The following is a 19,059-nucleotide window of genomic DNA, read 5'->3' as shown; positions in this document are numbered from 1 at the left end:
TCTCATTTTCGCACATTACGTACTTCATTTGGACCCGCTAATAGTGTTTAACAAATAACAGTTCTGCGTTGTCCAACCGATGTTAAATAACTTTTATTATTAACATATTTTTCAAATTTCCTTTCTCATTTAGTACTGCTGAATCATTTAAATTTATATATTCAACATTAAGCACAAATGCAGTTAGTGAGCTGATGAAGTGGTATGGACGTATGGCAGTCTTTTTACAGATTGTAGCTCGTGTACAATAATAAACACTTTTTCATGGCACCTATATTCGATGACAATATTTCTTAATTCTTAAGAAATGAACTTGAACCTATTTCATCAAATCTCACTTAATGAAATTTGATGCATAAACATTTATTTTTAAAAATAGCACTGTTCGTTATTCTATTTTATCATATGGCTGATTTGGACGTTTAAGCTAAAGTGTGAAGCTGGTACTTTAACTTTTCATTCTAAGGTGTTCATAAAGAGTTTGGTTATTTCATTGAGCGGCATGTTTCTGCTGCTGTCTAAAGTGTTTATAAAAAGGTTGAGATCAGAAATTTGAGGATTTCATTACCATTTGACTCAGCTGCTTCCGATATTCAAATTAATTAAAAAGCATTCTCTTGAACATGTATTTTAGCAAGCATATAAGGGAATTGATCGTTATAGTTCTCGTGATTGAGTCGTCACTATGTGACATGAATGAACCGCGCTGTTACAGTCGGTTTGACTACGAGGAGAAAATGTTAGAGAAAATGGTGAGAACTGAAATCAAGATGGAGGAGCTCCTCGGTAAACTAGACGCGCTTGGAAAGAGGCAAATGCACGTAGAAACTGAGGTGGACTCTTCGGTAGAGGATATACACGCACTAGAAAAGAGGCTTACACACGCTGAAACTGAAGTGGACACTTCAGTAAAGGACAGTCAGGTTTTGAAAAAGAGGCTTACGCAACTTGAAACTGAGTTGGACAATTCGACAAAGGAAATACACGGTCTAGAAAAGAAACACGATATTGAAAAAGAGAAGTCAGTGAAGGCGATTCACGATTTGGAAGAAAGATACAATAGCTTACAAACTGACTTGAAAAAAAATGAAAACACAACAAAATCCTATTTTGACGTGCGTGAAAAATCACTTGAGGTATTCGATCAACGTCTGGACGCTATTTCCAAGAATATTACAGGTACGCTTAGTTAAGTGACGCAACATATTTTATTTTAGAACCAAGCTTTAAAGCGTATAAATGTAATTTATACATTTATAGAATCAGGTATCGAATACCATATTATGCTAACATTTTATATTTAAACCGGGATATCTTATTATATAATTATTTCACACGCCACTTATCGAAATTTGTGCAACGAAAATTAAATACATTGTATTAGTATATATTGAGGGAAATATGTGAATTAACTTGACGTGTATCAATTGTATTAAAAAAGTTCAGTTTATTTTTATATTGTCTTTTTACCAGTATAAAGTCTAAAGATTTATTCAAAGTGTATATGACCCTTTATACGCATTCCGTTATTTGTATATATCCATAAGCATTTCGGCCGTTCATTCAAACATATTTTTCTCAATAGTGGATTTAAAATGTATGATCCTTCCACCGTTAATTTAAATGTCCAAGTGAACAAATTATCTAATGATATGGTTGAAAAGATAATTTTATGCAAAAATATACATCAGTATGCACAATTGATAAAACACACTAAAACAAATATTTCTTTTTTCTGTAAAACGGGGTAGCACGCAGATATATTATTTGCTGAAATTGTAAAGTGCAAAACAATAGGACTGTTTCTTTATATGATTTCAGAGGGTATGCATCAATCTCCTGTTGCCTTCTTCGCCATCCTGTCGACCGATTTAAGAACAACATCATCCTTTCAGACCCTCGTATTTACCAAAGTTGTCACGGACGTGGGCGGGGGTTACAACCCGGGGACAGGCGTGTTCACCACCCCGGTCGACGGTCTCTATGTGTTCTCAACTTCTGTCATGGTTAACCTGTCCACGTCGACGACCTTTGCTCATATCAGAATAGACAAGAACGGAGGTAAGGTAGCGTACCTCTATGCCAACGACAGTGACGGTGACTTCGAGACAGTCTCGGGTACAATCATTCTCTCACTGAAGGTCGGGGATAATGTGAAGATGTTATGCGATCAAAGTGGACGAACCATTCATGAATTTTCGATCTTTTCCGGTTTTAGATTAGAATAAATGCATGCATGAGCACAGAACATTTTAAGTGAATTGAGCTCGCCATCGTTTTCTTAAATGTTACAATTCATTTTATTTTAATTCATAGAAACCTGAGTATTAGTTCGTAATTGTGAATCTTGTCTGAGTGTGTGTCATTTTGTTTGTCAGATATTACATGCACCTGAAAAACAAAATCATGTATTTTGCCAATATACCCTACATCAGCCCGATACCGTATTTTGACATATCATAAACTGTCATATACTTTGTAAAGATTTGAAAGTTTTCAGCATTTAAGTTGTACCTGCTCAGTTATGAATTTTCATTAGGGCCATAGCCTGTGAATATATTGATCTAAAACGCGACACACGATAGCATGAGAGGAAAACGCGAAATCCCGAGACTACGATAACGAAAACGCAACAGTTCGATGATGGTGAACGGCAATACGATAACGAAAACAGAATAATACGAGAGAAAGAAGATGATAGTGCGATATACTCTTGTGTTTCACCAGAGTACTGTCGCGTTTTCGCCATCGTAATATCGCGTTTTTTTTATCGTAGTATCGTACTATCCCATTAACATCATCGTACTTTCGCGTTTTAAGATCGTATTGTCGCGTTTTAATTTTCTTACTGTTGAGTTATCATCATCGTACTATTGCCTCAAATAGAATTACGTCACGTCATCTTAACCTGACAAGAGCACCTGTCTACTACTTCTGCTACTGCTGCTGCTGCTAATTCTTCGTATTCTACTACTACTATTACTACTACTACTACTACTACTACTACTACTACTACTACTACTACTACTACTACTACTACTACTACTACTACTTATACTCCTACTACTACTACTACTACTACTAACACTACAACTACTACTACTACTACTACTACTACTACTACTACTACTACTACTACTACTACTACTACTACTACTACTACTACTACTACTGCTACTACTACTACTACCACTACTACTACTACTACTACCACTACTACTACTACTACTACTACTACTACTCACCTACTACTACTACTATTAATACTACTACTACTACTACTACTACTACTACTACTACTACTACTACTACTACTACTACTACTACTACTACTACTACTACTACTACTACTACTACTACTACTACTACTACTACTATTTATATTATTAATATTATAATTATTACTACTATATCGCCTAAAACTCATATAATTTGAGTGTAAAAACACTAATATTTTATCATTGAAAGTACATACAGCTTTTCCTCATACTCAAAAAAGTGCTCTTGGGTTGTAATGTGTTGTGTATGTGTTTGACTATATATGTAATAACATGTATATCATAATATGTTCATGTAATTGTCATGTCCGTGTATCATAGTTCTTAAGCTCGGAGTTAAACTGTATACATCTACTATAACAAACCTAATCGAAAGATATTTGGTTAATGTATATTGTAATTAAATAAATGCATTTTCCCTCTTTAATGATATGTGCATGTGTCATGTATAAATGTTTAATAAATAACATGTAAGGACTGCGACTGTTATTCAAACATTCCAATGAAACGTAAACATAAGACCAGCAATAGGAAATAAAATGAAATGACACCAGTAAAATCATTTTGTTGGCATGATTATTGACCATTGGAATCAAAGGTGTAGCCACATTATTTCATCCAGATAAAATAAACTAGTTGAAACAGACTCTACTGATACAAACTCTATTTCAAAGTATGTAGCATTACATACAATTCTAGTCCATAATTAGTTATTTGCTACACACGTTTTTCCAACTAATGGTCAAACGGGTCAGGTGTTCGGACAATGTTGTCAAAACACATTACCGACACAACAACTGCGGTATCTCATTGCAACATAGTTTTCGTTTCCGCAACAAAAAACTTAGACAATAAGATACATTTTTAGGATTTGAACCCATCTTGTGTCTGAGATAATGTGATCGTGACCTCTGGACATTTAGTAATAATGAAGCAAACGTTGTCTGCGAATATTTCAAAATGAAATATTATTGTTTATGTATGAAAGAAATATAGAAGAGTTATCATTATCAAAATGTATTTCCTTGAATGCAACGTGAATGGAAATGTACTATACAGATTAAGTTAAAAATGGCAAGTATGCGTGGCGAAAATGTTGGTTCCAGTAAAATAAGCGACTTTAGCCACAAGCTCTACGATGTTATCTGGCATTGCTATTTTTCTGTTTTGTACTGTAGTTTGGTTGTATACACCCAAACGTTCACGTATAAGACTAAACAACGATGGGGGAATGAAAGTGACGCTGCAACTGCATAAATGAAAATAAAACACTTTACAGGCAGAACTACTCAAGGAATAGGGGACTCACTCTTTCATTGGTATATACTCCGCATTACATACATATTAGTTGAAGTGACAAAGCCATTTTTAGGGGAATTCTGACCTCATAGTTGGTATTCAATTTCAAAAATGAAAACTAAAATGCAGTATAAACGTTAAATTAGAATATGAACTAAACCTATCATAGCAAACTGGCTATTTACTGCAGTCTTGAAGTGAATGTAGGAGACCAAAGGATATTTTTCTTTTTGACATACGACTGCTAATGTAAGAGTTCAATCTCACGAACGAAACAAAACTACACATGTCAAAGTAAGCACTGAGAACAATTATGCAACTTTAATGAAAATGGACAAAATAATACTGGCAATACACTGAGTTTGATAAGTTTACAAGTAGATTTTTTTCGCAAACGAAATTTGGAGGTTATAAGAAGAATGTATACATACGCGCAACTTCAACGTTTCGTGACATGAAAATTTCGTACCAATCATACCAAGAGTGTTCGGACATTGCGTATTCATTTGGAAATTTCCATAGGGCGTTCGTACTCATACGTGCTTTGGACGTTTCGTGACATGCCATTTCGTACTAATCATACATAGAGTGTTTGGATATTGCGTACTCATTTTGAAACTTCCTTAGGGCGTTCCCCACTCACTGGAATAATGACAACAAGTGAACTCCCTTACACAGTCAAAATATTGGCCAGTGTATATTGAATAGTGTATTGAATAACTTGAAGTTTTATCACTTTAACATGGCCGATTGAACTTCAAATAGTTATACTATAATTGACTTGATACTCTGAGGGTTTTATATCACTACATCAAGTTCTACGGCATGTCCCTTTTTATGTAGATAAAGGTTTGACAAATATGCTTCAATATTTCCTTGTGAAAAATGGTAAATTTAAGAATGAATAATAATTTAAAATTTATAAAATAATATTATGAAGGGTACTGTAAAACTAATCTTTCCTCATCTTTGTCGGTATTTATCTTAACACACTTTTCTAACTGAAGTCATTTTTATCGCAAATTAAAGGAACTGTTTACGCATCTAAAACAGAAGTTTACGATTTACGATAAAGGCAATGAAGAATTTTTTTTTAAATTGTCAAAAAAATAGTGGATTATATCATATGACCGGATTGATAATTTAATAAGGAAAACGGGTTAAAAGACGAGACATTAATCATTTTACTGTAAATATTATACCATTTATATCTAGTTATCCTCACTTATGTTCTTGAACCGTTGTCTTGGTTTTCAAAATATGAAACCATATATATATAATACTAAGTTGTAGTACTTAAAATTTTGTCGTGGGGAGTTAAAGGCTGATCCCAAAACTATATGGTCGTGTGACAGTAGTTCATCTTTACCTCAGGCTATATACTGCTGAAGCGCATGGTGTGGTGGTAATCTTGGCGCATGATGCGTTAAAGCTGCCGGTACATGCCGTCGGGAACTGCTGATTCAAGTACTTTTGCCTATCAATTCTCACCTTTTGACGTTTATTTTTTTCCTTCAAAGTTAAGCATACTAAATGAACTCATTAAGTATGCACACCCACATAAAATTGTTATTTTCATTACTCACCACGTTTCTGTTAATAAGCATGCTTTTGTAATTTTGCGACACATTCTAGTCCACATCCTTATCAGCAATATTACCGAACCTCATTGAAATCTAGAACATGTAAAGTTCAACACGGAAAGAAACTTACCTAAGCTTTCAAAATGCTTGTCTTCCAATTCGCTCAGAATCATTTTCTATTATACATTCATACATTGTGTATTGATTTCTTGTGTATATTGAACTGAATAAATATGTTTAAACTAAGTACTTTTGCCTATGAAATGATCACATAATCGAAATGTACGCGATTGGAAATACATAGTGCTATTAGACATAAGATATTTAAAAGTCTTGCCGATGCATTCTTACCAAAAACTTACAACTTGTATATTTGTAAATCAAACCACTTGAAGTTAGGATTGAGTTAAGATGTTTTATGAATACCGGTCCGGAACTCAGTGTTATTTGTTATTGACTCTTGTTCGTAAATATAAAAATATGTCCAAAATGCTCATTTTTGCTGAAAAACATTATGTAATAAGGCAACTAAAATCCGTTTATTTTAAGCTTTAAGCCTTAAGCTCTTTTAAATTTCCTGAAACGAGTACTAACGTGTTGCAATTTACTGTTATTAAAATAAATTGATAAAACGACTAACATTGAACGTATTTAAAAGGTATATTAGAAAAAAGGGGGGTAATGATATTAACTCTTGTTTATCTGCACAATTTTGTCACTGAACTTTTAAATGTACGTGTGCCTTTTCGTGCAAATGAGGCTCCATGGACTTTGTAAATACATCTCTTTTACTGTAATTGTGCATCGACGTGCAAATATGGTTGTATTAGGCGTTTGATGAAAAATAAAGTAAAACTAATTTCTGTATTAAACACTTGTAATGATACTTTTTTGTATCATGTAGTTGTGTGTCTCGCGTCAATTGTATGTAAGATATTGAACTTTGTGCATCTTACACGATCTCATCGTAAAATGTTTGACCTTGAACTTTGTGCCTTTTAAGCAGGGTCATCGTTACATGTTAGACATTAATTATTGTGCCTCTAAGTCAAAGTCACCTTTATATATACGATATATTTAAATTTGAACCTTGTGCCTTTAAGGTAATGTCATCGTTTACAAGTAACCTTGAGCCGTGTACCTGTTCACAAAATAATTGTTCAATGTTTGGCCTTTTAACTGGGCATGCTCCATGAGTAACACATTTACCTGTTTAACCTAAAGGTAATAGTTTTCTGCTGATATTTCAGGAATAACCCCCCGTTTATGAATCTTTAGGGGCACTTTTTACAGACACGAGCCAAATGGACAAGAAAGTGGATATCTTGATGACCGTTTAATATCGAAAGAAAGATTTTTTTTCGAACAGTGTATTCATCCCAGCCCTTCAATGCAAGTGTCCGTTTGCATTATGAAATGAACATTTTCATTTTTGGGGCAAAGGGTTAAACTAAATACCAAGACCTTTGATATATATATATATATAACTGTATCAATGTGTTTCGTTATCCTTCTTCTGATTCTTGATACATCAAGAATTAAACATAACAATCAGCAAATCGGTTTCTGTATTCTTCCGTTTGCTTTTTTAATATTAAATGGTTTACCCTCGTACGAAGCCGCTTATAAAAATACTCATAAAATTTACAAATTAATTTCTTTCATCGAGTTTAATATTGTTTGATTTTTTTTTTACAAATCTCTTGCTAATCTAGATGATACGCGTAATACGGTATAACATATATAACATTTGTGAGCGGATTTCGCCAATTTCTTTATTATAATTAATTGATTGCATCATTCGTGTTCTCTGTAGAAATTTAATTTCAATTCATCAACAATTACATATAAACCTTCACAAATAATAAAGATCACTGAAAAATCCAAATTCATGACATGACAAACAATGTGTCATCGAATCACAAGCATATCCGTTAACCATAGTAACTAATACAGTGTGAGTCCTCACATGGCTCTTATAACGTTTACACATCTTCCATTCCTGCAGAAGGGCGGGTTCCGGTTAACGCAGATTGTGAGGGACTGTCGGTCGCGTCCGTACTCCTCTGTCTAGTTCGTCGAACAGATGCTCAATACGCTGCCGGACGTTCTGCTTCTCTAGTAACGTCTATGTCGCACGCGTTTATGGACCGGTCCTGTCGCAAAACTATGCCACGTTCACCGGCTCGTAGGTGCGAAATCGCAATATTAAGGTTTTCTTGAACAAAATCCAAGTGTGTCTTGGTGTGTAAGGACACTCCAGCCCACACCTTCTTTGAACCGCCACCATACCTTTTTCGCTGTAACACACACTCGTCTTTCAATATTTGACCTCGACGTCTGTACACCCACATTTTTTCACCGTTGTGGTACTCGTCGACAATTCGACCGATTTGCTGCCACTGCGGCAGTAGATTTGCTTGGTGGGCAAATATATTCGAAAGAGTCTACCTACATGCAAAGAAACAAAATTCAATGTAAAAAAAAACAATCACATACATTTACACTTTTTCATGTGTGAGAAGTTGGCTCAGCCATCGGCAATCGACAATCGACATTCGATATTATTAAGCAAATCTTCAATGTCGAGCTGCAATGTCGAACTGGACAGAATTCTAGCTCGACATTCGATATTATATAGGAAATATTTAATGTCGTGGTGAATTGTCGAGCTGGACGGAATTCTAGCTCGACATTCGATATTATATAGCAAATCTTCAATGTCAAGCTGCAATGTCGAGCTGGACAGAATTCTAGCTCGGCATTCGATATTATATAGCAAATCTACAATGTCGAGCTGCAATGTCGAGCTGGACAGAATTCTAGCTCGACATTCGATATTATATAGCAAATCTTCAATGTCAAGCTGCAATGTCGAGCTGGACAGAATTCTAGCTCGGCATTCGATATTATATAGGAAATATTCAATGTCGTGACTGATTGTCGAACTGGACGAAATTCTAGCTCGACAATTGGTATTATATAGCAAATCTTCAATGTCGAGCTGCAATGTCGAGCTGGACGGAATTCTAGCTCGACATTCGATATTATATAGGAAATATTTAATCTCGTGATGAATTGTCGAGCTGGACGGAATTCTTGCTCGACATTCGATATTATATAGCAAATTTTCAATGTCGAGCTGCAATGTCGAGCTGGACTGATTTCTATCTCGACATTCGATATTATACAGCAAATATTCAATGTCGAGCTGGACGGAATTCTAGCTCGACATTCGATATTATATAGGAAATATACAATGTCGTGATGAATTGCCGAGCTTGACAAAATTCTAGCTCGTCATTAAATATTATGTAGGTAATCTTTAATGTCGAGCTGCAATGTTGAGCTAGACAAAATTCTTGCTCGATTTTCGATATTATCAAGCAAATCTTCAATGTGTATGTCGACCTGGAATGTCGAGCTTGACGGAAATCTAGCTCAACATTCAATATTATATAGCAAATCTTCAATGTCGATCTGCAATGTCGAGCTGGACGGATTTCTAGCTCGACATTCGATATTATATAGCATCTCTTCAATGTCGAGCTGCAATGTCGGGCTTGACGGATTTCTATCTCGACATTCGATATTATACAGAAAATCTTCAATGTCGCGCTGCAATGTCGAGCTGGACGAAATTCTAGCTCGACATTCGATATTTTATAGCAGATATTTAATGTCGACCTGGAACGTCTAGCTGGACAAAATTCTAGCTCGACATTCGATATTATATAGCAAATCTTCAATGTCGAGCTGCAATGTCGACCTGGACGAAATTCTAGCTCGACATTTGCTATTATATAGCAGATATTCAATGTCGTACTGAATTGTCGAGCTGGACGGAATTCTAGCTCGAAATAAGATAGTATAAAGCAAATCTTCATTGTTTAGCTGCAATGTCGAGCTGGACGGAAACTTTCATGCCGTGGCTTAATTTCGGCCTGGAAGGGATCAAACTTTGGCAATCGATAAAACAAAGTGAATTTTCAATGCAGAACGGCATTCTAGGTCGACAACCGATGACTTACAGTGTTTTTGTAAGTGTTGAGCTGTAACGTCGAGCTTCACTGAATTTTAGATCGACATTCGGTATTATACAATTACAATGCAATGTTCCGCTGTACGGAATCATAGCTTACCAATCAATATTATGATGAAATTTTAATGTCGAGTTTGTACGTTAAGATCGACATAGTCGTAGTAGAAATAGATCAAATATATTTTTAGTCGTTATGATTTTTTGTGTAGTTTCTACTCATTCAGCAGACAAATATTTTGCTTAACCTGAATTGCTCTGTAGGCACCATTTCCGTGGTTGCTAAAGTTACTGTATAATGTACATCAAGTTTGTTTTCAAAATAATAAGTTTATCCGTTGTATGACTCAAGACAAGTTCATGTTATTCCGTTGACCAGGCAGATATTCATTTATCGTGTATTTCCGGTAAATTTATGATCGTAACAAGTTTGTTAAAGCTGCACGTTCACAGAATGGCTGTGTTGACATTTTAGTTCAAATTTTGTCTTAGATTCAACGAATGCTTTCAATTCAATTGTACGAAAACACTTCCATTAAACACATTTCAATTGTTTGAATATGATGTTAAATGTATGTTTTGGTAGAAACAAGCATTGTATTTCCATTTCAAGGCAATCGTTTGGTGAGTGTTCTGCAAAAAAAGTCTTAGATCCCTTGCAGCTCGACATAGAAATTCGCTTTATATATTTGAAATATCGAGATGGATGCCGTCCAACTCCACATCCATATCAAGCTGGACATTGAAGATTTCCTTTAATTAAATCATATGTCATGCGAAAATTCCGTCCAGCTCGCAATTCCAGCTCGACATTGAACAATCCCGATATTTTATCGAATGTAGAGATAGAATTGCGGCCATCTCGTCATTCCAGTTCGACATTTAATATTCCCTACATGACATGGAATGTCGAGCTAGAATTCCGTCCAGCTCGACATTGAATATTTTCTACATATAAAATCGAATGTCGAGCTATAATTCCGTCCAGCTCGACATTGCAGCTCGGCATTGAAGATTTGCTATATCATATCGAATACCGAGCTAGAATTTCGTCCAGCTCGACATTGCAGCTCGACATTAAAGATTTGCTATAAATATCGAATGTCGAGGTAGAATTCTGTCCAGCTCGACATTGCAGCTCGACATTGAAGATTTGCTATATAATATCGAATGTCGAGCTAGAATTCTGTCCAGCTCGACATTGCAGCTCGACATTGAATATTTCCTATATAATATCGAATGTCGAGCTAGATTTCCGTCCAGCTCGACAATTCATCACGACATTGAATATTTCCTATATAATATCGAATATCGAGGTAGAATTCCGTCCAGCTCGACATTGCAGCTCGACATTGAATATTTCCTATATAATATCGAGTGTCGAGCTAGAATTCCGTCCAGCTCGACAATTCATCACGATATTGAATATTTCCTATATAATATCGAATGTCGAGGTAGAATTCTGTCCAGCTCGACATTGCAGCTCGACATTGAAGATTTGCTATATAATATCGAATGTCGAGCTAGAATTCTGTCCAGCTCGACATTGCAGCTCGACATTGAAGATTTGCTATATAATATCGAATGTCGAGCTAGAATTTTGTCCAGCTTGACGTTCCAGGTCGACATTAAATATCTGCTATATAATATCGAATGTCGAGCTAGAATTTCGTCCAGCTCGACATTGCAGCGCGACATTAAAGATTTTCTGTATAATATCGAATGTCGAGATAGAAATCCGTCAAGCTCGACATTGCAGCTCGACATTGAAGATTTGCTATATAATATCGAATGTCGAGCTAGAATTCCGTCCAGCTCGACAATTCATCACGGCATTGAATATTTCCTTTATAATATCGAATGTCGAGCTAGAATTCTGTCCAGCTCGACATTGCAGCTCAACATTGAAGATTTGCTATATAATATCGAATGTCGATTTCGATTGCCGATGGCGGAGCCAACTTCACACACATCACTTTTTCTTACTATTTTAAAGATGCACTCTTACTCCCAAGTAAGATTTAACCACAATTAATACAATTGTTTAAATATACCAGAAAGGATGAATAAATGTCGAAAACAATGTTGCTTATGAAGGATACCGAGTTTAATTTAAAAGAATTGTGCAGCAAACACGGTATATCTACATTATAAGACGATAATAGACCACTGTAAATCTTTTAGCATTCAAAATCGGCTGGTTTCTGGTCAGTACCTACTGGAAAGAAGATTTTTGAAAGCACAAACAACATTTAATGTATGAAAATATCAGTCTTGATTAAATGAATCTGTTAATTGCCAGCACTGCTACGCTATTATTATCATAGTATGAGTAGTTACACTAGCACTGTTAAGCAGTTTTTCTACAATCAGAAGAGAACACGAAAATATATTCATACATCGCCAGTGTTCCTGAGACCTACTGGAATCTGTCTAAGTGGCACAATGCCCTCATTGACTCCCTGGATTGCTATTGAAATGCGTAGCACATTGACAAATATGGCTTTGGTATGTCTTAACTTCCTAGATTCCTTGATTTAAGTCCGACTTCTGGCACAACTCTCTGATTTTATATACATTTACTACAGTACGGAATCGGTTCTTAAACAATGTTTCAGATAATACATATACAGCCTGGTCAGGAGTAGTTTATACTTATTTTTTATAATATTAATATTTCGCGCACCCGATGAATCCAGTGCAGGAAATTTAAGAAACAAAAGAGCTATTCATATTACTGTTTTCTATTCGACAATTGCTGTCCTGTTTGGCAGTAGCCCTGTGGAAAATATATCATAGGCACGGAATCGCTCCCAGGATTCGTGATGAAATACGAGGAGATTCACGATTATATAACAGAAGCAAAACAGGTCTTCCTTTGAGCGAAATAAAAAAAACAGCATGCGCCAAAACAATCAAGATTGTATATGACGTTTTTAAGACATAAATGAAATTCATATAATTGTGTTCCGAGAAAAATAAGTATAAATAAATTGTTGCTATATTAGATGACGCGATTTTGAATGTTTAACACTTGTTGCCATACCATGTTTCATGAATGAATAAATCCTGTTCTGTTTGATTGCGCGTGGGAAAGATATGGCAGATATGTAATATCACGTTATGAACTCAAATTTAGCGCTTATTGGAAAGAGTGAAATTAAATAACATTTTGGGAAAATGAGTTTAAAGGACCAATATAACGAATGATTCAAAACGGAAAGCATATAAACCATCTAGAGATAAAAATACTCGCATGAATTTTCACACAAACCAGCGTTTTTTCTCTCGACTGTTTCGGCCGAAATGTATCCTCATTCCAAGCCGAAACACAAATAAACTTTCTTTCCAAATTGCATTAGTCAATAAGCAGTTTGTCTCTTTTAGCTTAGTATTCCTTTTTGGTAGTGTCATGAAATTCTATTCATTGAACAGACTTTAGATTTTGTCATAAAACTGTTCGGATAATAACACACTAACGTCCCATATCACAATGTTATACGTTTTCACATCATGCTAAAAATGTAAAAACCCGCCGATTTCCGTTGTTTTCTGTTTAAATTGAACATGGACATTAAACTGTAAACATAAATTCTATATTTGGTCAAAGAAAATGCGTTAAGTAATACAATAGAATAATTAAATTAACTGAATTTTCATTTAGTTTTGATGTGATTGTTATTTCACGAAAACACCTGATTAGTGTCATTTATTTAGCGGTTAGTGTTTATTTATTCTTTCTGTTCGACGCATTCAAATATCCACAATTCGTCATACCATAAGAAACGTATAGTTATCAATATATTTCATGACAGCAATATAGGCTTTGAATGATGTTCCCGTTGATGAAGTAACTTTTATAGAATTAAATGTATGCAAAATAAGTAAGGCAATACCTTATTTTTGCACAAATTTTAACACTGCAATACTGACACCGGAGAAAATCCTATAAACGAGCTATTTTTTGCGAATTTTGCAAAGTCAATACATTGTATTAAAAATTATTAAAAATGAAACATTCGAAAACACATTCGTCTGTGTTATATTAGAAAAACGCTGATGTATTCATATCTTATTTTCGCCAATTACCTATTTTGGACCCAAAGTCTCATGTTGCGTCACAATAACACTTTTGAAGTATTATGAATTTATGCTACAAATTCCCATTCTCATGTAGTACAGCTTTACTACTGAACAGGTTATTTTTTCGATATTGTTTTTCGTTACAGTTGATACACATGTAACAACGTATTGAATCCGCCCGTTCAAGATTTAACTCAAGCGTAGCTAGTGAACTACTGTAGTGGTATGGACGTTGATAGTTTCTTACAGGTTGTAGTTCGAGCTCAACAAGAAACATTTTCAAATAGCATCTCTAAGTGGACAACAATTCTTCTATTATTTTTTTTTTAAGATATGAACTTGTATCTTATATTGAATCGCCAAAACTTAATAAATTTCCAGTTGGTTTAAGAATATTGGTGAACAGTTTTTCGTTATAGCATATTATCAAACAACATATTTTAAAAATTTAACTTGAGTTTAACACTGGTACTTTAGCATTTTCGCTGTAAAGAGTTTATAAAAGGTTGGACATTTCATTGGGCGATTTATTTCTGCTGCTGCCCAACGTGTTAATTAACAGGTTGTGATCTGTAAAAAGAGAATTTCATTTGGCGATTTGTCTCAACTGCTTCTTAAATTACAATAAAACGAATCATTCACTTGAACATGTATTCTGGCAAGTACGTTCGGGAAGTTTTCGTTATAGTTCTCGTGATTAAATCGTCGTTGTGTAACATGAATGAACCGCGATGTTACAGCCGGTTTGACCACGAGGAGAAAATGTTGGAGAAAATGGTGAGAACTGAGATCAAGATTGAAGAGCTCCTCGGTAAACTGGAAGCTCAGGAAAAGAGGCTAAGTAACGTTGAAACTGAGGTGGACACTTCGACAAAGCAAATACAAGGTCAAGAAAAGAAAGACGATACTGAAATAGATATGTCAGTGAGAGGGATCCAAGATTTGGAAAAAAGATACAATAGCTTACGAACTGAGTTGAGAGAGTTTGTAAACACGACAAAATCCAATTTTGATGGGCTTGAGAAATCCCTTGAGGTACACGATCAACGTCTGGACTCTATGTTCGGGAATATTACTGGTACGTTAAGTTTAGTTTGCAACATAATTTATTGTAAAACAGCACCTATAAATTGTAACTTATACATTTCAAATGGTATCAAACATGATATGATGCTAACAGTTGTTATTAAAACCAGAATATCTTATAACATAATTATTTTAGACGCCTCTTATTGAAACTTATTGAAACTTGTGCAACGAATATATACTTACATATTAATATAAATATATATAGAGAAAGATATATGTAAATTGTTAAGTGATTTTACTTCATTGACTTTTTACCAGTATATAGGTACATTGAAAGTGTATGTGACCCTTTATGAGCATTCCGTTATGTTTGGTTATATCAACACTTTTGTTCAATACTTACTTTTCTCAAAAGCGGATCCGAAATGCAGGGGCTGTGATCCCTCCACCGTTTATATAAATGTCCTAGTAAACTGTTGAAAAGAAAATTTGATCCCAAAACTAAACCAAAATGTCAATTGATATATACAGAAAAACTTCCGTTATTTCTGTACATAGGGGATTGATGCATATATTTTCTTTGTGATTGCAAAACAATAAGACTGTTTCTTTATATGATTTCAGAGAGTAAGCACTACTCTCCCGTTGCCTTCTTCGCCACCCTGATATCCGATTTTACAACATCAACCTCCTCTCAAACGATCGTATTTAACAACGTTGTCACAGATGTGGGCGGAGGCTATATCCCAGGTACAGGCGTGTTCACCGCCCCGGTCAACGGTTTATACGTATTTTCAGCTTCTGTCACGGTTCACCTGTCCACGTCGAAGACCTCCGCTTATATCAAAATTCGGAAGAACGGCAGTTACATAGTGTTTCTGTATGTCAGCGACGGTGACGGTAATTACGAGACAGGCGTGGGCACTGTCATTCTATCGTTACAGATTGGGGATACCGTAGAGTTGACATGCAATAACAGTGGACAAAGAATTGACAGCTTTTCGTTTTTCTCCGGTTTTAGATTGTAATCAGTGCATGAATGAAAACAGAACATTTAAATGGAATAAGTTCGCTTTATTATCTCACGAACGTTTTCTGAAATGTTTACAATTCATAAAAATCCTATTTGGTTCGTACTTTAGAAACTATCTTTTTGTTTGTCGAAAAAATGATGCACCTGAAAAACATGATTCATGTATTGAAAAATGTTGAATAATATGATCAAATATGATATTTTGTTTAATACATCAATATCGCTAGTTTGGCATATACTGTGATACCCTTTGTCAGGCCAAACGCGTAGCTGATTAGAGATGATTAAGAGAGGCGGTATGAAAATTGAAATTTATTTCATGCATATCGGTGAAAGAATGAAATATATAGGTGAATAATAACTTGATCATTTCACTCTGGCTCGAGTGAAATGATAACATGTGAGCATTATACTCTGCAGCCATCGGGACTACCTTCTCCATCTTTTATAAGATTTGCTTCCCTTGACTTAAGAACTACATATATGTAACAAGTTAAGTACATGTTTGTTGTCGTTACTGAAGTGCAGTAAAAGACACATTGGCCGAATCATATAGAATTGTCATTATCAAATTATGCAATAGTTTGAATAAAACAAACATTTTTGCGATTGAATATAACTATGAATAAAGAATGAACTTACCATTTTATGTATGAACTATTTTATAGAACATACTGAACATTACAATTAACCAGCTTGGTAGTAGCTTAAGAACTTCAGCGAACACGTTATATATTGCATTTTGGGAAGTTTAATGTGTAGTAAATATAAAAAATATCAACATTAAAGTTATGGAAGCAAGAACTAATTGAAAACCAACCAGGTCATGGTGATTTCCGACATCTTGTCGAGAAAACTTCCGAAGTCTACGCTCCATCCTTTTCAAAGGCATCTTCGGGCACATCCTTGACATTTTCTCTCGGGGTTTCATAAACCCAAAATTTAACGGAAAGTTGACATTCAACTTTAATAGACATGCAACTAATTTCTTTTCTCAACAACAAAACATTCTTCGGCTGCAAAGCATGAATTCACCCCAACAAAATGCCGTAAGAGCCAGAGCCTGAGAGCGACAGTGAAAATATATCCACAACGAATAACATAAAACACAGACTTTCGTTGATTTTACGCATACACACTGCTATAAATCCATATTTGTTAATTTAAATCTTGGAATTGATCTTGAATTATTTTTTATTTCCGAAATAATTTTGATTAAATACTTGTTTTGTGCCTCAATAAATGTTTAAATGATAGTTTTCGTTGATGGTAGTAGGATTTTATCTTTTTAGTGGATGGACTGCACGCAGGAGTCGGAGGTAACATTGACATAACGGCTATGCCGCAGTTACTTCCCTTCCTAAAGAGACAGCTATGTCAGTTCCCACAGAAAGGGACTGTCGTCAGTAAAATTTACTCCAGCGGGGAAATATGTTGAAAAAACACGATAAATGCATGAAATAAAAAGGAATTTTGTTGTGTAAGATCGAATTACATTTCACTCTTGGTCACAGAAAAATAATATTTCGACTCGTGGCTACGCCACTGGTGAACATTTTTTTCTGTGACCACTCGTGAAATAAAATACAATTTTTCACTGAATTCAAGAAATATCCTCTATATCATAAACTGTTATATACTTTCTAAAGACTCGAAAAATAACATGTTATTGGAAAAAAAATGGATTGAAACCTTTTGAAACGTAATTTGTTGAATTACAGAAAAGATAAACTAATACAATACCTAAAGGTATCCCTCCCACAAATGTGGGAAGTTTCGATCTCTAGTTAACCCATATTAATAAGGTGTCCCTTCAACAAATGAGGAATATTTCGATGCCAGATGTCCCATATCAATAAGGTATCCGACCCACGTATGTGGGAAAGATCGATGCCTGGTGCCCTCATAATAATTAAGTATCTGACCTTCGTATGTGGGATCTTTCGGTGCCTGGTGTCCCCATATCGATAAGGTATCCGACCCACGTATGTGGGAACTTTCGGTGCCTGGTGTCCACATATTAATAAGGTATCTGACCCTCGTATGTGGGAACTTTCTGTGCCTGGTGTCCACATATTAATAAGGTATCCGACCCAAGTTTGTGGGAACTTTCGGTACCAGATGTCCCCATATCAATAAGGTATCCGAACCACGTATGTTGGAACTTTTGGTGCCTGGTGTCCCAATAATAATAAGAAATCCGACCCACTTATGTGGGAACTTTCGGTGCCTAGTGTCTCCATATCAATAAGGTATCCGACCCACGTATGTGGGAACTTTCGGTGCCTGGTGTCCCCATATCAATAAGGTATCCGACCCACGTATGTGGGAACTTTCGGTGCCTGGTGTCCTCATGTCAATAAGGTATCCGACCCACGTATGTGGAAACTTTCGGTGCCTGGTGTCCCCATATCAATAAAATATCCGACCCACGTATGTGGGAACTTTCGGTGCCTGGTGTCCCCATATTATTAAGGTATCCGACCCACGTATGTGGAAACTTTCGGTGCCTGGTGTCCACATGTCAATAAGGTATCCGACCCACGTATGTGGAAACTTTCGGTGCCTGGTGTCCCCATATCAATAAGGTATCCGACCCACGTATATGGGAACTTTCGGTGCCTAGTGTCTCCATATCAATAAGGTATCCGACCCACGTATGTGGGAACTTTTGGTGCCTGGTGTCCCAATATCAATAAGATAGCCGACGCACGT

General features: G+C 35.5%; 2 protein-coding genes across 2 annotated transcripts; both read left to right on the top strand.

The window, feature by feature from the left end:
• Positions 1-504: 504 nt before the first annotated feature.
• LOC128223875 (uncharacterized) lies at positions 505-4,218 on the top strand. Its single transcript, XM_052933315.1, has 2 exons — positions 505-1,179; positions 1,822-4,218. Exons 1-2 carry the CDS (start codon positions 624-626, stop codon positions 2,226-2,228), a joined length of 963 nt encoding a protein of 320 aa, XP_052789275.1. The 5' UTR covers positions 505-623; the 3' UTR covers positions 2,229-4,218.
• A 10,606-nt stretch (positions 4,219-14,824) lies between these two features.
• LOC128223874 (uncharacterized) lies at positions 14,825-17,600 on the top strand. The gene is made up of 2 exons (XM_052933314.1): positions 14,825-15,360; positions 15,936-17,600. The coding sequence occupies exons 1-2, from the start codon at positions 14,931-14,933 to the stop codon at positions 16,337-16,339; spliced, it is 834 nt and encodes a 277-aa protein (XP_052789274.1). The 5' UTR covers positions 14,825-14,930; the 3' UTR covers positions 16,340-17,600.
• The last annotated feature ends 1,459 nt before the right edge of the window (positions 17,601-19,059 follow it).

The sequence above is a fragment of the Mya arenaria genome, chromosome 17 (assembly GCF_026914265.1).
Source record: "Mya arenaria isolate MELC-2E11 chromosome 17, ASM2691426v1".
NCBI classification, from domain to species: domain Eukaryota; kingdom Metazoa; phylum Mollusca; class Bivalvia; order Myida; family Myidae; genus Mya; species Mya arenaria.
This window is presented reverse-complemented; position numbering and strand designations above follow the sequence as displayed.

Coding starts and splice junctions, on each gene's coding strand:
- LOC128223875 (XM_052933315.1), top strand. CDS start 624: ATGTATTTTAGCAAGCATATAAGGGAATTGATCGTTATAGTTCTCGTG. Junction 1,180..1,821: donor TATTTCCAAGAATATTACAG/GTACGCTTAGTT, acceptor ATATGATTTCAG/AGGGTATGCATCAATCTCCT.
- LOC128223874 (XM_052933314.1), top strand. CDS start 14,931: ATGTATTCTGGCAAGTACGTTCGGGAAGTTTTCGTTATAGTTCTCGTG. Junction 15,361..15,935: donor TATGTTCGGGAATATTACTG/GTACGTTAAGTT, acceptor ATATGATTTCAG/AGAGTAAGCACTACTCTCCC.